Here is a 13,093-nt window from a genome sequence, read left to right on the forward strand (position 1 = left end):
TAATGCGGAAACGGTATAGCCAAGATTCTTGCTTAAGTAATTTTCCTGACTGGGCCTGTCTATTTTCCTCCCGACAGCAACTTAAGACAGCCACGCTCACGGCACTTTTGAGGACGCTATCTAGTATCTAAGTATCTATACGTCTACGCCACATATTGGAGTGTTTCTGGTCGGTAATATGATTCTAGGTTGCCTGCCTTGGTAGATATCGCAGCACTCAATGGTACCGTCTCCAGTTTCGTTCTCCGGCCCAGCAGTTATCCGCTCGAAGTAATTCAGACTTGCTGCTGGTAGACATTTGGTAGCCGACTGACTCTGTATCACCTTGATTTGTATTTGCGTAGCTGTGAGAGTAGAAGTAAACATAGTAGAGTGTGAGTATGCCTCTAGGCTGTTACCTAGGTAGGCTCGAATGATACTGGGAAGGTTTAACTTAGTAGCCTTGCGAATGATTGGCATTGCCATGATCAAGGCTACTTCCAGCAAACGCTCACTACTGAGTAGCCTCTATCATTTCGACGACCTGGTGCAAATAATGATTATCTGATGTCAGGGATCAGACGGATCTGCACGTCCCCTGAGGCCCAGCGAGTCGCTGTAAACCGCGAATCAAAGCCCAGCCAAGGTGCTTGTCAATTTTGATTTTCTCTTGGACTGCACGCATCGCCAAACAGAAGGACAATCCAGAAACACGGTGGAACCAGCACGCCTCAGCCATTTTCTTGGAGCCTCTTTATTTGCAGACGCTAAATAAAATCTGGGGACCTGGACCTGTCCTGGGAGAGGATTGACCGATCGACCCGGTTCGACGCCGTCGATGAAAATGTCGCTCAGGGATGGCTTATGAAGCGCATGGATCGGTGGGTAGATGAATGAAGCAGGTTGAGTGCTGAGAGTTTTAAAGAAGCCCTTGCCTGCCTTGAGTCGGTCGCTCCTTCCCTACTCCCATTCTTCCCTCCTGCCTCCTTCATACCACACTACCCCCTTCGTTCTTTCTTGGCTTCCTTCTTTTTCTTGCATCGTGAGAATTGGCGTTTCACCTCTTCTCTTCCTCTCGCTTATTCAATCATTCACTCATTTGGCATTTCTGCTACCATCAACCCACTTATATCGCGCTCTTTTTCTCAATATATTCCGTAAAGCCTCTGGTATACATCGACACTTCTACTCATATCATATCTAAGCCACTATTAATTCCGTACTTCTTTCTTCGAGCATCATCATGAAAGCGGCCCTCGCATCGTTGGCCGCCACCGTCTCTCTGGTGGCAGCTGTCCCCCAGAAACTGCATGGCCGTGACAGTGGGATTACTCCCATCACCGTGAAGGGCAATGCCTTCTTCCAAGGTGACAACCGATTCTACATCCGCGGTGTTGACTACCAGCCCGGCGGCTCTTCCAAGCTCGTCGATCCTCTCGCAGACGCCGATACATGCAAGCGAGATATCGCCCACTTCAAGGACTTGGGACTGAACACCGTTCGTGTATACTCTGTCGATAACTCCGCTGATCACGACGACTGCATGAGCGCCTTGGCAGATGCTGGCATCTACGTGGTCCTGGACGTCAACACCCCTAAATATTCGATCAACCGAGCAGACCCTGAAATCTCATACAACGATGTGTATCTGCAGAACGTCTTTGCAACAGTCGAAATGTTTGCCAAGTACGACAACACCTTGGCTTTCTTCTCGGGTAATGAAGTCATCAACGATGGTCCTTCATCCAAGGCCGCTCCTTATGTGAAAGCCGTCACCCGTGACATCCGCCAATTCATCCGCTCTCGAAATCTGCGTAATGTTCCTGTTGGATATTCTGCAGTAAGTGATGGCCGTAGCTAAGCAGCGGGACCAGCATACTGACGATAACAGGCTGATATCGATACCAACCGTCTGCAAATGGCTCAATTCATGAACTGCGGCACTGATGACGAGCGTAGCGACTTCTTCGCCTTCAACGACTACTCATGGTGCGACCCCTCGTCCTTCACAACCTCTGGTTGGGACCAGAAGGTGAAGAACTTCACCGGCTATGGTCTCCCATTGTTCCTCTCCGAGTATGGCTGCAACACCAACAAGCGTCAATTCCAGGAAGTAGCCTCGCTCTACAGCACTGATATGACCGGCGTCTACTCTGGAGGTTTGGTCTACGAGTACAGCGAAGAAGGAAGCAACTATGGCCTTGTCAAGATTGACGGCAGTGATGTGACTGAAAAGGATGACTACACCGAATTGAAGAATGCTCTCAAGAAGACACCAAACCCGCAAGGCGATGGCAACTACAACTCTACCGGTGGAGCAAACGGTTGTCCTGCATCAGATCCCCCTAACTGGGACGTCAGCAACGACACTCTTCCAGCCATCCCATCTCCCGCCAAGAAATACATGACCGACGGACCTGGCAAGGGACCTGGCTTTTCTGGTTCTGGAAGCCAAGACAAGGGCACTAAATCTACTGGAACCGCCACGGCAGGCTCTGGAGCTTCTGCTGCTACGGAATCAGTCTCGACGACATCCAAGGGAGCTGCTACCGGCCTTCGTGCTCCAGGACTCACATTTACTCCTGTGGTCTGTAGTGCCGCCGTGGCACTGTTTACCCTCTTTGGTGCTTCTCTTGTTATCCTGTAAAACTTTTTGCCATCTCTATCCAAGCGGAAAAGCCGAGCTTATAGCCAGAATTTTCTGGATGGCCTCAACAATATTTCAGCACAGTTTGTACAGTCATCTGGGAAAAGTTGGCTGGTCAACCTCGGTTTCGTTATTACTTATCAGTTCGTATGATTAATTCTGTTACTCGCACATGTATATTGGATTGTAGGGTATCCCATTATTAGATTCAATCAAATCATTTTCTGGATCATGCAAGCATTACTGAGTATCGGGCGTATCATGATTAGGGTTTCGGTCGTTCAGGAGTTAGGGCTACCCGCCTGACCGCCGTGGTACCCCCAGGTAATAGAAGCTCGGAACTCTTGCATGTAAATTATTATGAGTTCATATGAGTTCAGCATGCATGTAACCCTAAAACATGTGTGGAGGTTCACCACGACTTTCCGTTTGCGGATGTCTTCCCCTCCCACCAAGTACCAAGCGCTAGGGCACTTGCAGGTTAACCTGGTGACTGGTCTGGTTGTACTTGTACCTAGATACCAGTTTAAATTTGTTATTAAACATATTTTAACAGAAGATCTCTCTTGTCGATGTACGTATATGTTCATACACAATGTGTGGGATAAGTGGGATACTCTACAACTTACGTGGACCGAGCCTCCCTGCTTGAGCACATACTTAGCCATTAACAGACACACCCACTCAATGTAACGCTGGGAACTTAAGCATAAAGCAAATGCTTATCACTCTATCTATCATTCCCCCACATTGCATGGGGAATCGACAGCTACAAGCCCTGCAACTATTCCCAGTCTCTAAACCTATTCGAGGCACGCTCCAGTATGACCACCACTGAACCCGTTGGTTGTCTCGAAGCCAAGAACGCCGATCTGTTGGCTTATCTCGATAGATTGCTGGAATACTGGGGTTGACTAAGTTAGTGCACAGTAACGAGTTGCGACATTGACCAAGTGTCGACCTTATCGCCCGTGCGACAACAGCTGAAGGCCGTTTTGCATTTCCGATAGTGCCGTTGCAGTTTCTTTAAATACTGGCTGGGGAAGCATGCTTGACATGCTTGTTTTGCTACTGGGTGTGGAAGATTGCAGACAGATCCCTTGGTAACCCTAGTTCGCTCCTTGCTCGTGCTCTTGCAAGCAGACATTTTTACTGTGTGGATTTCCTACATTTCCACCTCCTCGAACTACATATACAAAATGTCCACCCACGAGACCGCAGCGGACGTCGAGAACGAAGCACTCGACAAGAAAAATGTGCGTGTAGTCTCAACGACAAACGAGTCCGTGGGCATTGGACTCAAGGACTCCTTTCCGGAAACTGCACGTGTAATTGACCATGAAGCTGAGCGAGCTCTGTGTCGCAAATTTGATTTTCGATTGTTGCCGATTTTGGCTTTTATGTGTATGTTCTTTTCTTATTCTCTCTCCTATTTGCGGATTTGAGCCTAATATAACGGTCGAGATAGATCTCTGCAATGCCCTTGATAAAGGGAATCTGGGTAATGCAAAGACAGATGGTATGGATAAAGGTTTGCTCTCTTCCCATCGCTTTAGTCATGAATACCTACTGAGGACAACAGATCTGGGCATGACTGGAAGCCAGTACAATCTCTTACTATCCATCTTCTTCGTCCCCTTTGTCGTATTCGCTCCACCAATCGCCATGCTCGCCAAACGCTTCAGTCCAGCCAAAGTCATCTCGGTAATGATGTTCAGTTTCGGCTCGTTCACTCTACTCTCTGCTTCCGTATCCAGTTATTCCGGTTTGTTCGCCCTTCGATGGTTCCTGGGTATGTCCGAAGCCGCGTTTTTCCCTTTGGTGATTTATTATCAAACCACTTTCTACCGTCGAGGAGAACTTGCGCGACGCCTGGCGATCTTTTATGCCGCCTCAAACATTGCGAATGCCTTTTCCGGTTTGCTTGCCTTTGGCGTCTTTCAAATCAAGGATCCGGCTCTGCAAGGATGGAAATATCTGTTTCTGATTGAAGGCGCATTCACCGTTTGCTTCTCCGCATTTGCGTTTTTCTATCTCCCGGCAAGCCCCCAGCAGGCACGGTTTTTGAACGAGGAGGAGAAACAACTCGCCTTTTATCGGATTCAGGTCGACTCTTCGGCTGTGGTCAATGAAGAATTTAACCTCCGTCGCGCGCTCCGTATCCTCCAGAGGCCGACCAGCTATGCATTCCTAGCTATTGAAATCTGCCTCGGTGTCCCCTTGCAAGGTGTCGCACTGTTTCTACCGCAAATCGTCGCTCGCCTTGGCTATTCCACCGTCAAGACAAACCTGTACACCGTCGCGCCCAACGTGACCGGTGCCGTGATGTTGCTCGTACTCGCATTCTCATCTGATGCCACCCGTCTCCGATCGCCGTTCATCGTGTTAGGGTTCATTTTCACTCTAGTCGGATTTGTCATCTACGCTGCCATCAACGACGTCGTGGCTCAGATCCATCTTGCCTACTATGCATGCTTCATGATGACATGGGGCACTTCAGCGCCTTCCGTGCTATTGAGTACATGGTACAACAACAACATCGCTGATGAAGGACAACGTGTCTTGTTGACCAGTATCGGTGTCCCGCTTGCGAACCTCATGGGTCTTGTATCGAGTAATGTGTTTCGATCCCAGGATGCGCCTAAATATATGCCTGCACTGGTCACGGTGGCTTCTTTTGGGGGTGCCGGTGCCCTGATTACTGCTTGTTTGGGGGTTTATATGTGGTTTGATAATGTGCGTCGTAATCGCAGGGCTGGGAGGAAGATTGATGCTCGTGATGTGCCGACGGAGCGTTTATGGGATGGGCCTAAGACGGAGGAATTTAGGTGGTTCCTGTAAACTGTTTGCTACTTGCATGTTTGATGCTTTCTCGGGTATTTCTACCTGTATATGACTAGAGTATGGACTATGCACAAGGCATAGCTAAACGAATCACTCTTGCCAATCAAGCAGTTTGGTCAACTTTGATAATAACCTTTCCAAAATGAGACCCAGCATCGACATATTTGAACGCCTCCTTTGCATCCTTCCATTCAAACACCTTATCAACCACAAAGGTAATCTTATTCTTCTCAGCAAACGCCAACAACTCCTCCAACTGATCTCTGGGCCCATTCAAGATCCCCTTCAAAGTAACATTCTTCCGAAGCGCAAGGACATTGATATTCAATAAATCCTGCACTTGATCATCCTGCTTACCGCTCAGATACCCGATAGAAGCAATCAAGCCACCCCATGCAATACAATCAAAGCTCCTACGGAGGGTCTTGCTGCCTCCTATTTCGAGAATAATGTCCGCGCCGTGGTCGCTGGTGTATTTCAAGACTTCTTTTTCCCAGTCGGGTGTTTTGCGGTAGTTGATTGTGTAGTCTGCGCCGATTTGTTTGGCGCGGGCTAGTTTTTGGTCGTCTGAGGATGTGATTATGACTATACCCTCGTCAGTATGATTGGATTTGACAGTTGCACTGGAACGGAGAGGATACCTTTGCATCCGCTAGCCTTTGCAATCTTCAACCCAGCAATAGACACACCACCAGTCCCCTGCAACAAGACACAATCCCATTCCTTGACCGGTCTCAAACCATACAACGACATCCAAGCCGTCAACCCTGCAATAGGGAACAAAGCCGCCTGCTCATCGGAAAGGTAATCAGGTACCTTTACAAGTCCATAAGCAGGAAATACTCTATACTCTGCAAGAACACCAGGTAACGGCAGACCGAGACCCGTAGCGAGTTCCTTGCCAGTTACTTGGCCCGTCAAATGGGCTTGATTGAAAGTTGAGATCACGCGGTCTCCCCTTGTGAGACCGACTTGTTCGTTGGTTCGTTGGGTGCTGACTCCCTCACCGACTTCAATTATGGTGCCGCACATGTCTGAGCAAGGGACGAGGTCGGAGGGGATATCGCCGCCTTGCTTATGGTGTGTATATTCACCTTTGGTCACTGTACACAATCATCAGCATTGTTATCCTCATTCGAAGTTTTTCAAAGGCGTACCCTCAACATCTCGGTAATTAAGCGCTACTGTGTGAATTTTCACCAGAACTTCATTCGGACCTGGTTTTGGGAGGTTTGCTTTGATGAGTCTGAGTTTGTCAATTCCGTCCTGGGACGTGGCCCATTGCTCGAATTCAGCCATTGCCGGTTATTTAGCTCAGTAGTTTAAACGAGTCAATGTTGTGGAAATGTGTGAAGAAACACGATCTACAGATTTGTGGAAGTTATGGAGAAAGATTCGCCCCACTTCCAACATTCTGGCGATATCGAGATTGATGTTTCGCAAAACCGTTCGAGAAAAATCCACTTATTGTCTAACGAATCTATTGAGTGATGTGTTTGACTTCTAACCGTCCACTATGCACTAAGTTAGCCCGTCCAACGGTATCTCCCATATGGCTTGCCTCTCGAGATATATCTGACGACATTCACTCACCCCCTCCTAATCGCAGCAGCAATAATCAGGGCCGAAAAATACAGGAAGAGCATTTGCGTCATGTAATCAGGCTGCCAGAAAGCAACGCAAAAGAACACAAAGTTCAACGCCCTAATAACCCCCCTGAGTGACGCTATAGTTGCGGTTTGCCGAATGATCATCAAATCTTCAAGCGCGTACACAAATATCCCCGATCCAGTTGCCCAAATGATGAATGAAAGAACACATACGAAGGTAATAAACCCCCTTCGCAGGGTAGGTTGATTATGCAGTATTCTGGATGCGAGACCCCGAAGGACAAGGCACACTGCCAGCTGGCTCATATATAAGCCGATTATGGTAAGGGCAAGTTGTTTTAGACAAGTTTGTATGTCTTTAAGATAGGGTGCTGTCTCTAGGCTTGCCAGGGTTTCGAACATGGTGGTTTCTTCTTTCCTTTCGTCAAGGTTCTTGTTCTGACGCAGAGATGAGGATAGACTGTTGAAGTGTTTGTAATTTCAGACTGGATTGTGAGATTGTTGGCATCTAGACAGCAATCTCTGAGATATTTGACCTCTTTATACCTTAAATGATTGGCAGAACATGTAGAGCTTTTGCTCACGTCTTTCGTCAAAATCCTTCAATCCCTGTCGGGCATTTCCATGGTGGACCTGTCTATACGGCGAATACCGGCAGGCCATTGTAAATTGCATAATCCAGTAGAAAGCACTGAACAAAAAATTCACCCTATTGAAACCTCTTAACAAAGAGTCAGGAGAAGCTGATATCGTTTCAATGTCGTGAATGTGGATTTCCCAGATAGGAAAACTACTATTAGTAACTATATTGACCCACATGCCGAGGTCCAAGATCTGATAAGGGTTAGGGTCTGAAAGACCAGCTTCATGGTTTTATGAACATTTAACGACGGAATAAACAGAATCAATAGAGAGAACCTAAATGTATCTAATACAGAAAGCAATACTTCTTGTTCACGCAAGCCAAGTTTTCCCTGGCACTTCCGACTATTCTAATCACTCCGATAACAGACTGCACAATATCCGAGATTAGATAAAGGCACAGCCTGCCAGTGATCAGACAGAATTGTCCAAACCGACAACCAACAACCGAACCTGGGCATCAAATACTTAGAATAGATTCTGAGTCCATACAATAATATCATTTTCCATACCTTTGTTCCTGGCCTTGTAGTACCATTGTTAAATCCGCCCATAAAGCCGAATCATGGTATGAACCCACTGTCCGATTGGCCAGTCCACATAAACCTACAGACGCCTGATGACTTGTATCTAACCCTCTCCATGCAGCGTTATTAATATTTTAGCGAGAATGCCTATTCATTGAGTTATATATATATGATCCAGCTCGGGTCAATGAATGAATGCGAGCTATCACTTTCAATAAACGGATAATTAGCTCGGCGTTCAATCACATCCGAACCACTACTATCAACATGTCGAGCAGTACCGAGTCAACAAAAACAACCTTCGCGCAAAAAGCATTCTTTAGACAACCCTTTTATGCCAAAGATGGCAAAACCAGATTACCCCATTACGTCGCCCATCGCGGCTTCAATCGTGTTTATCCAGAGAATACTCTGAGCGCATTCCAGGCTGCGATCGATGTTGGTTGTCAGGGTATTGAGACGGATGTGCAGATTTCCAAAGATGGGGTTGTTGTTATTTCACATGTATTCCATCCCCTTCTCAATGTCAGAATGAATGTAAATGCTAACGAAAGATAGGATGCAACGCTTAATCGCTGTTTTGGAATTGATAAAAAGATTAATGAATGTGATTGGGAGTACCTCAGTACGCTCCGGACGATACGTGAGCCTCGAGAAAAGATGCTTCGGTTAAGTGACCTTCTGGAATTTATCAGCGCCGAGGGCAGGGATCATATTTGGGTTTTGCTTGATATCAAGGTTCGTATGTGACTTTAATTCTAGTACGAGCCATGGTCTGATGCGAAGATCCAGAGAAATAATCCTGCCAATGTAATCCTTCCGAAAATCGCAGAGACTCTCAAGTCTGGTCCGTACTCATCACAGCCATGGAATTTGAGAATCGTATTAGGATGCTGGACTGTACGTATATCCTAACACCTTTGCGCAGTACTGCCAAGGATCAGAACTGACATAAGATATAGCCCACCTACTTCCCCATCTGCAAAGAATACCTCCCAGCCTTCCAACCCGCGGTAATCGGCTTCAACATCGTGGCTGCCAGAAAAGTCCTCCGCACCTTACCAGAAGTCTTATTCAACATCCACTTCAAATCCGTCAAAGGCCCACTAGGCTATGATTTTATTGACGCCGTACACAAACACAGAGACCCCGACAGTGACAACAACGAACCCCGGCTCATCTTCGGCTGGACCATAAATGCTCCCCGGGACATCCGCTGGGCGATTCGCCACGGCTTTGATGCCGTTTTAACCGATGATCCGGCTACATGTAAACAAATTAGCGATGTATGGGATGACGCGTACTCTCAAAAGTACGAGCGAGAAGACAATAAAGTCACGGTTGGAGAGAGGGTGTATTTAACGCTTTGGGGGTTGTGGTTTGTGTTTTTCGGCTGGGTTTTCCCGCTGTTGTATCCTTATTTACAGCGGTTTTTGGTGGAGAGGCCGGCTGTGAAGAGTAACATTAGAGGCAGCTCGGAAAGGACTTGACATTGGCCTAAGAATGAAGGTTTTGTTGTGTATATATTTTTTATTGATGCTTACGGTGTACATAGTGTGAGCAAACGCTAGCGATCGAGGATGATGGCATATTACTTAATTATAAGTACATAAGACGAAGAATAAACAGACCATCCCAATGATGTAACATATTTCATTACATGCATGGGCATCGTCAACAAGAAGAAGATCGATACTATATAAAGTCGATGTAGAAGTCGTGAGAAATGTGTAATTAATGACCCGGCCAGTGCCAGACAGGATGTAAACAAAGCGAGAGTCGCAAAATCAACACCAATATCATGATGGTATTAATGCTGATAGTCAAGGGGTATATGTATGCAATATGTACGACAAAACTGGGTTATATAGGAAATAGATTCAGGCATGCTGATCTCGAACGAAAAAAGCGAACGTGCTTTGCTCAGCAGGGGTATAGGAGCAAAAGGGGGAATCAAAGCAAAGATATTAACAAGAAATAAAGGTCTCATCAAGAAACAAAAAGAAGAAAGAAACAAAAACGATAGAAGGATGAATGTTGTACACGTGACTTTCTGATCCTTTGATGAATGAACATCTCATACCATCATCAGCTTGGTCGTTCTCCTCTCGGGGAAGCGTCGAGCACCGCCTGGGGGAGCTAAGCTACCGCCTTGTCTAGAAGATGGTGGCGGCCTGTCCATTCCACGACCACCAGATGGAGGTGGACCACGTGGCATCATAGGACCACCTGGTCCCATGCGACTTGGACCTGGACCTGGTGGGCCACCTCGGCGTGGAGGACCGCGATATCCCGTAGGCGGCGGTGGTCCTGGTGGGAAACCCGGAGGACCAGCAAGAGGGGATGATGGCATCCGTCTACCAGGAGGTGGCGCTGTCATAGCTGCAGCTCGTCGAGCATCGCGCTCGCAGTAGACTTGACCATTCCATTCAAAATAATCCCCTCGGAGGACAACACGACAGGTGCGACAGGTCAAACAATCAGGATGAAACTTTTGCGGATTCCCAGTACCATATGTGCTGTTTTCAATGGTCTCGAGATATTGTCCTTCAATTCCCTGTTTGCAAGTGGCGCAAGTCGAGCCGTTGAGTTCATGATAGTGTTGAGAACAATAAGGATGGTCGTCTAGAACATAGAAGTCTGCCGTTTCAAACGGTGACCGACAGGTAAAACAAACAAAGCAGGCCTTATGATACCGTCCAGTAAGGCGGCCATCCGCTGAGGAAACCGATTTACCAACTATGCCCTGTCCACAACCGCGACAACGACGCTTTTGACCACCGGCAGTGGATGGTCTTGAGACCTGCTGGCCGTATTCCGCAGGACTCTTTTCGCGCAATGGGCTCTTCGGCATGGGCTCTGGTGGAGGAGCGTTGCGCGTTGAATAGGAGCCACCAACAAGAGTTGGGTCGGTAGGCGAATCAGGTCCACGGTCAAAATTACCAACACCGCGTGGTGGTTCGAGACTTGTGCTGTCTAGACTAGGTGGCGGTGGCCGTCTTTCAACTGGAGACTGCTTCTGATCCAACTCCAGTTCTTGCAGCATTGAATCAATTTGAGTCAGATCTGATGGTTTCCGATCAAAGTCCGATGCCGGGCTGGAGATTGAGCTGCCGCTGCCTGTCTCGGAACGAGAGGAATTGCTGGATGATGTTGACCCTACAGGTGCATGATATGCCGTCTTATCTAATCCGAGACCAGGGTTAAAATTTGAAGCCGGCTGACTGTTTTGCAGAGGGTTCAATCCAGTCGTTGAGCTTAGGGTGTTGGATTGTCTAGGTAGAGAGGGTCGACCAGGAACGGTTGGCGATGGCTGCGACGGCCATCTAGTTAAGAGATTATCATTAGGATCGAGGCTATCATTCACTGCGTTCGACATCGTCTGAGACCTTGTCAATGTATCCTCCTTTGGAGGAGAGGTTCCGTGAGCACTTTCGTAACTCTGGGGTTCGTCTGTTATCCCCAAATCAAAGGCGCCATAACCAACGGGCTTTGTCTTTGGCGGGCTAGTAGAAAGATTCGTGCCGGTATTACTTATCTGCGAGCTAGGTCGGAATGATGTCAAAGGCCCAGTAGGTATAGGCGGCACTTCATCCATAAAATTTCGAGGGCTGCGTGGGATGCTGATCGAAACGCCTCGTGAGGAGTAAGTCGATGTGGATTCCCGGTAGCGTCTGCTCGATACTGACGTGCGATATGTACTTTTACTTTCAATAGAAGGCGATCGAGTATGCGAGCCTTCCGATCCATCGGTAATGGCAGTGTCGCTGTTGATTGTTGGAGTCTCGGACCGAGTTGTCGCGCGATGTGGCGATTTGGTGGTCAGAGTTGGGCTCAATGCCGATCGAATAGTAGCTGCAGGGTTGCTGTTGAAAGCGCTTCCCTCGTCGGCGAACTCAAGTGACGAAGGCGTTAGCGGAAACGGGGAAGTTTGACTTCGTGAAGGCGACATTCGCGGAGTGAGTGGATGGCTTCCGAGACTGCTCGATGGACTCCCGTGGCTAAGCGACAAGAAAGGTTGATCTATACCAAGAAGTCATTGTTAGAGTCCATTGTTGTATACTCTTCTATTCCACCACTTACTAGCAACGGCAGGATCGATACGCGGAGGAGGTCCGGGCCTAAGTGCTTTCATTCCCGCGGACGGTGGTGGTGACGAAGCTGCGAACCCTTTGTCAGTTGCTTTCATGCGAGTCATGGAGACAACCCATACATTGTTGTGTTGGGGCGCAAACATGTTCTCCCATCGCCGAGATCTCGACGTTCATGTTGCAATTCGAACATTTTATTGTCGGCAGCAAGGCCGCAAAATCCATGTCGTTGGTCATGGCGACACCATCAACGCCGAAGCTCTCGGATCACAAAGAGGAAATCATCAATTCGTTCCGGATCCAGACGGAAGTTGGCGAGTGAGTGATTGTATATGATTCGATGCTGGTATCGATATTGGTCGGAGTGGAAATTTCGATAGTCCACTATCGTGCTCCGGCGAGTGTTGGACGAAGAAAGATCTTACGTGCGCTGACAAGTCAAGACTGAAGGCCCTAAATAATAATAAAACAGACCGGCTGGCTCGCGCCCTTGTAGATTGCGACGATCGCTGCGCTTGCTGTGGCAATGGCAGTCACAGAAGAACTTGTTGAAGCACTAGCTCCGCAACGTGATCGCTGCACGATGTATGAGATCTGGGAACAACGCCTGGTCGAAGTTCAAACTTTCGAGAAAAAAAGGGAAACAATGGGAGGGTGAGTGTCGTAGGTGCTCCAGATGATACCATTCATGCTGTCCATTTGATTGAACGAGTTTGATTGATCGAGATCAGCCGGGTCCTGTTGATCAGCCAG

General features: G+C 47.8%; 5 protein-coding genes across 5 annotated transcripts, besides 1 other annotated feature; 3 read left to right on the top strand and 2 right to left on the bottom strand.

Annotated features, from left to right (window-relative positions):
* Window positions 1–932: 932 nt before the first annotated feature.
* Window positions 933–1,011: a sequence feature (CT-rich).
* Window positions 1,012–1,222: 211 nt separating this feature from the next.
* TSTA_030280 (1,3-beta-glucanosyltransferase Gel1) lies at window positions 1,223–2,839 on the top strand (the record flags this gene model as incomplete). Its single annotated transcript, XM_002480150.1, has 2 exons — window positions 1,223–1,819; window positions 1,871–2,839. The coding sequence occupies 2 exons, from the start codon at window positions 1,223–1,225 to the stop codon at window positions 2,624–2,626; spliced, it is 1,353 nt and encodes a 450-aa protein (XP_002480195.1). The 3' UTR covers window positions 2,627–2,839.
* Window positions 2,840–3,699: 860 nt separating this feature from the next.
* Window positions 3,700–5,879, top strand: TSTA_030290 (MFS transporter, putative). Its single transcript, XM_002480151.1, has 3 exons — window positions 3,700–4,030; window positions 4,095–4,157; window positions 4,209–5,879. The coding sequence occupies exons 1-3, from the start codon at window positions 3,826–3,828 to the stop codon at window positions 5,465–5,467; spliced, it is 1,527 nt and encodes a 508-aa protein (XP_002480196.1). The 5' UTR covers window positions 3,700–3,825; the 3' UTR covers window positions 5,468–5,879.
* Window positions 4,621–6,769, bottom strand: TSTA_030300 (alcohol dehydrogenase, zinc-containing, putative; the record flags this gene model as incomplete). Its single annotated transcript, XM_002480152.1, has 3 exons — window positions 4,621–6,055; window positions 6,112–6,573; window positions 6,628–6,769. 3 exons carry the CDS (start codon window positions 6,767–6,769, stop codon window positions 5,574–5,576), a joined length of 1,086 nt encoding a protein of 361 aa, XP_002480197.1. The 3' UTR covers window positions 4,621–5,573.
* Window positions 6,770–8,516: 1,747 nt separating this feature from the next.
* On the top strand, window positions 8,517–9,829 carry TSTA_030310 (glycerophosphoryl diester phosphodiesterase family protein; the record flags this gene model as incomplete). The annotated part of the gene is made up of 4 exons (XM_002480153.1): window positions 8,517–8,753; window positions 8,808–8,987; window positions 9,042–9,149; window positions 9,212–9,829. 4 exons carry the CDS (start codon window positions 8,517–8,519, stop codon window positions 9,737–9,739), a joined length of 1,053 nt encoding a protein of 350 aa, XP_002480198.1. The 3' UTR covers window positions 9,740–9,829.
* A 387-nt stretch (window positions 9,830–10,216) lies between these two features.
* TSTA_030320 (LIM domain protein) lies at window positions 10,217–12,486 on the bottom strand (the record flags this gene model as incomplete). The annotated part of the gene is made up of 2 exons (XM_002480154.1): window positions 10,217–12,272; window positions 12,333–12,486. The coding sequence occupies 2 exons, from the start codon at window positions 12,484–12,486 to the stop codon at window positions 10,327–10,329; spliced, it is 2,100 nt and encodes a 699-aa protein (XP_002480199.1). The 3' UTR covers window positions 10,217–10,326.
* Between the last annotated feature and the right edge of the window lie 607 nt (window positions 12,487–13,093).

The sequence above is a fragment of the Talaromyces stipitatus genome, genomic scaffold (genome assembly GCF_000003125.1).
Source record: "Talaromyces stipitatus ATCC 10500 scf_1105507295541 genomic scaffold, whole genome shotgun sequence".
In the NCBI taxonomy this organism is placed as follows: domain Eukaryota; kingdom Fungi; phylum Ascomycota; class Eurotiomycetes; order Eurotiales; family Trichocomaceae; genus Talaromyces; species Talaromyces stipitatus.

Bases quoted from the DNA above. Each gene is read 5' to 3' on its own strand.
- TSTA_030290 (XM_002480151.1), top strand. From the start codon at position 3,826: ATGTCCACCCACGAGACCGCAGCGGACGTCGAGAACGAAGCACTCGAC. The intron at 4,031-4,094 runs GTATGTTCTTTT...CGGTCGAGATAG, and splicing joins GCCGATTTTGGCTTTTATGT to ATCTCTGCAATGCCCTTGAT. The intron at 4,158-4,208 runs GTTTGCTCTCTT...TGAGGACAACAG, and splicing joins GACAGATGGTATGGATAAAG to ATCTGGGCATGACTGGAAGC.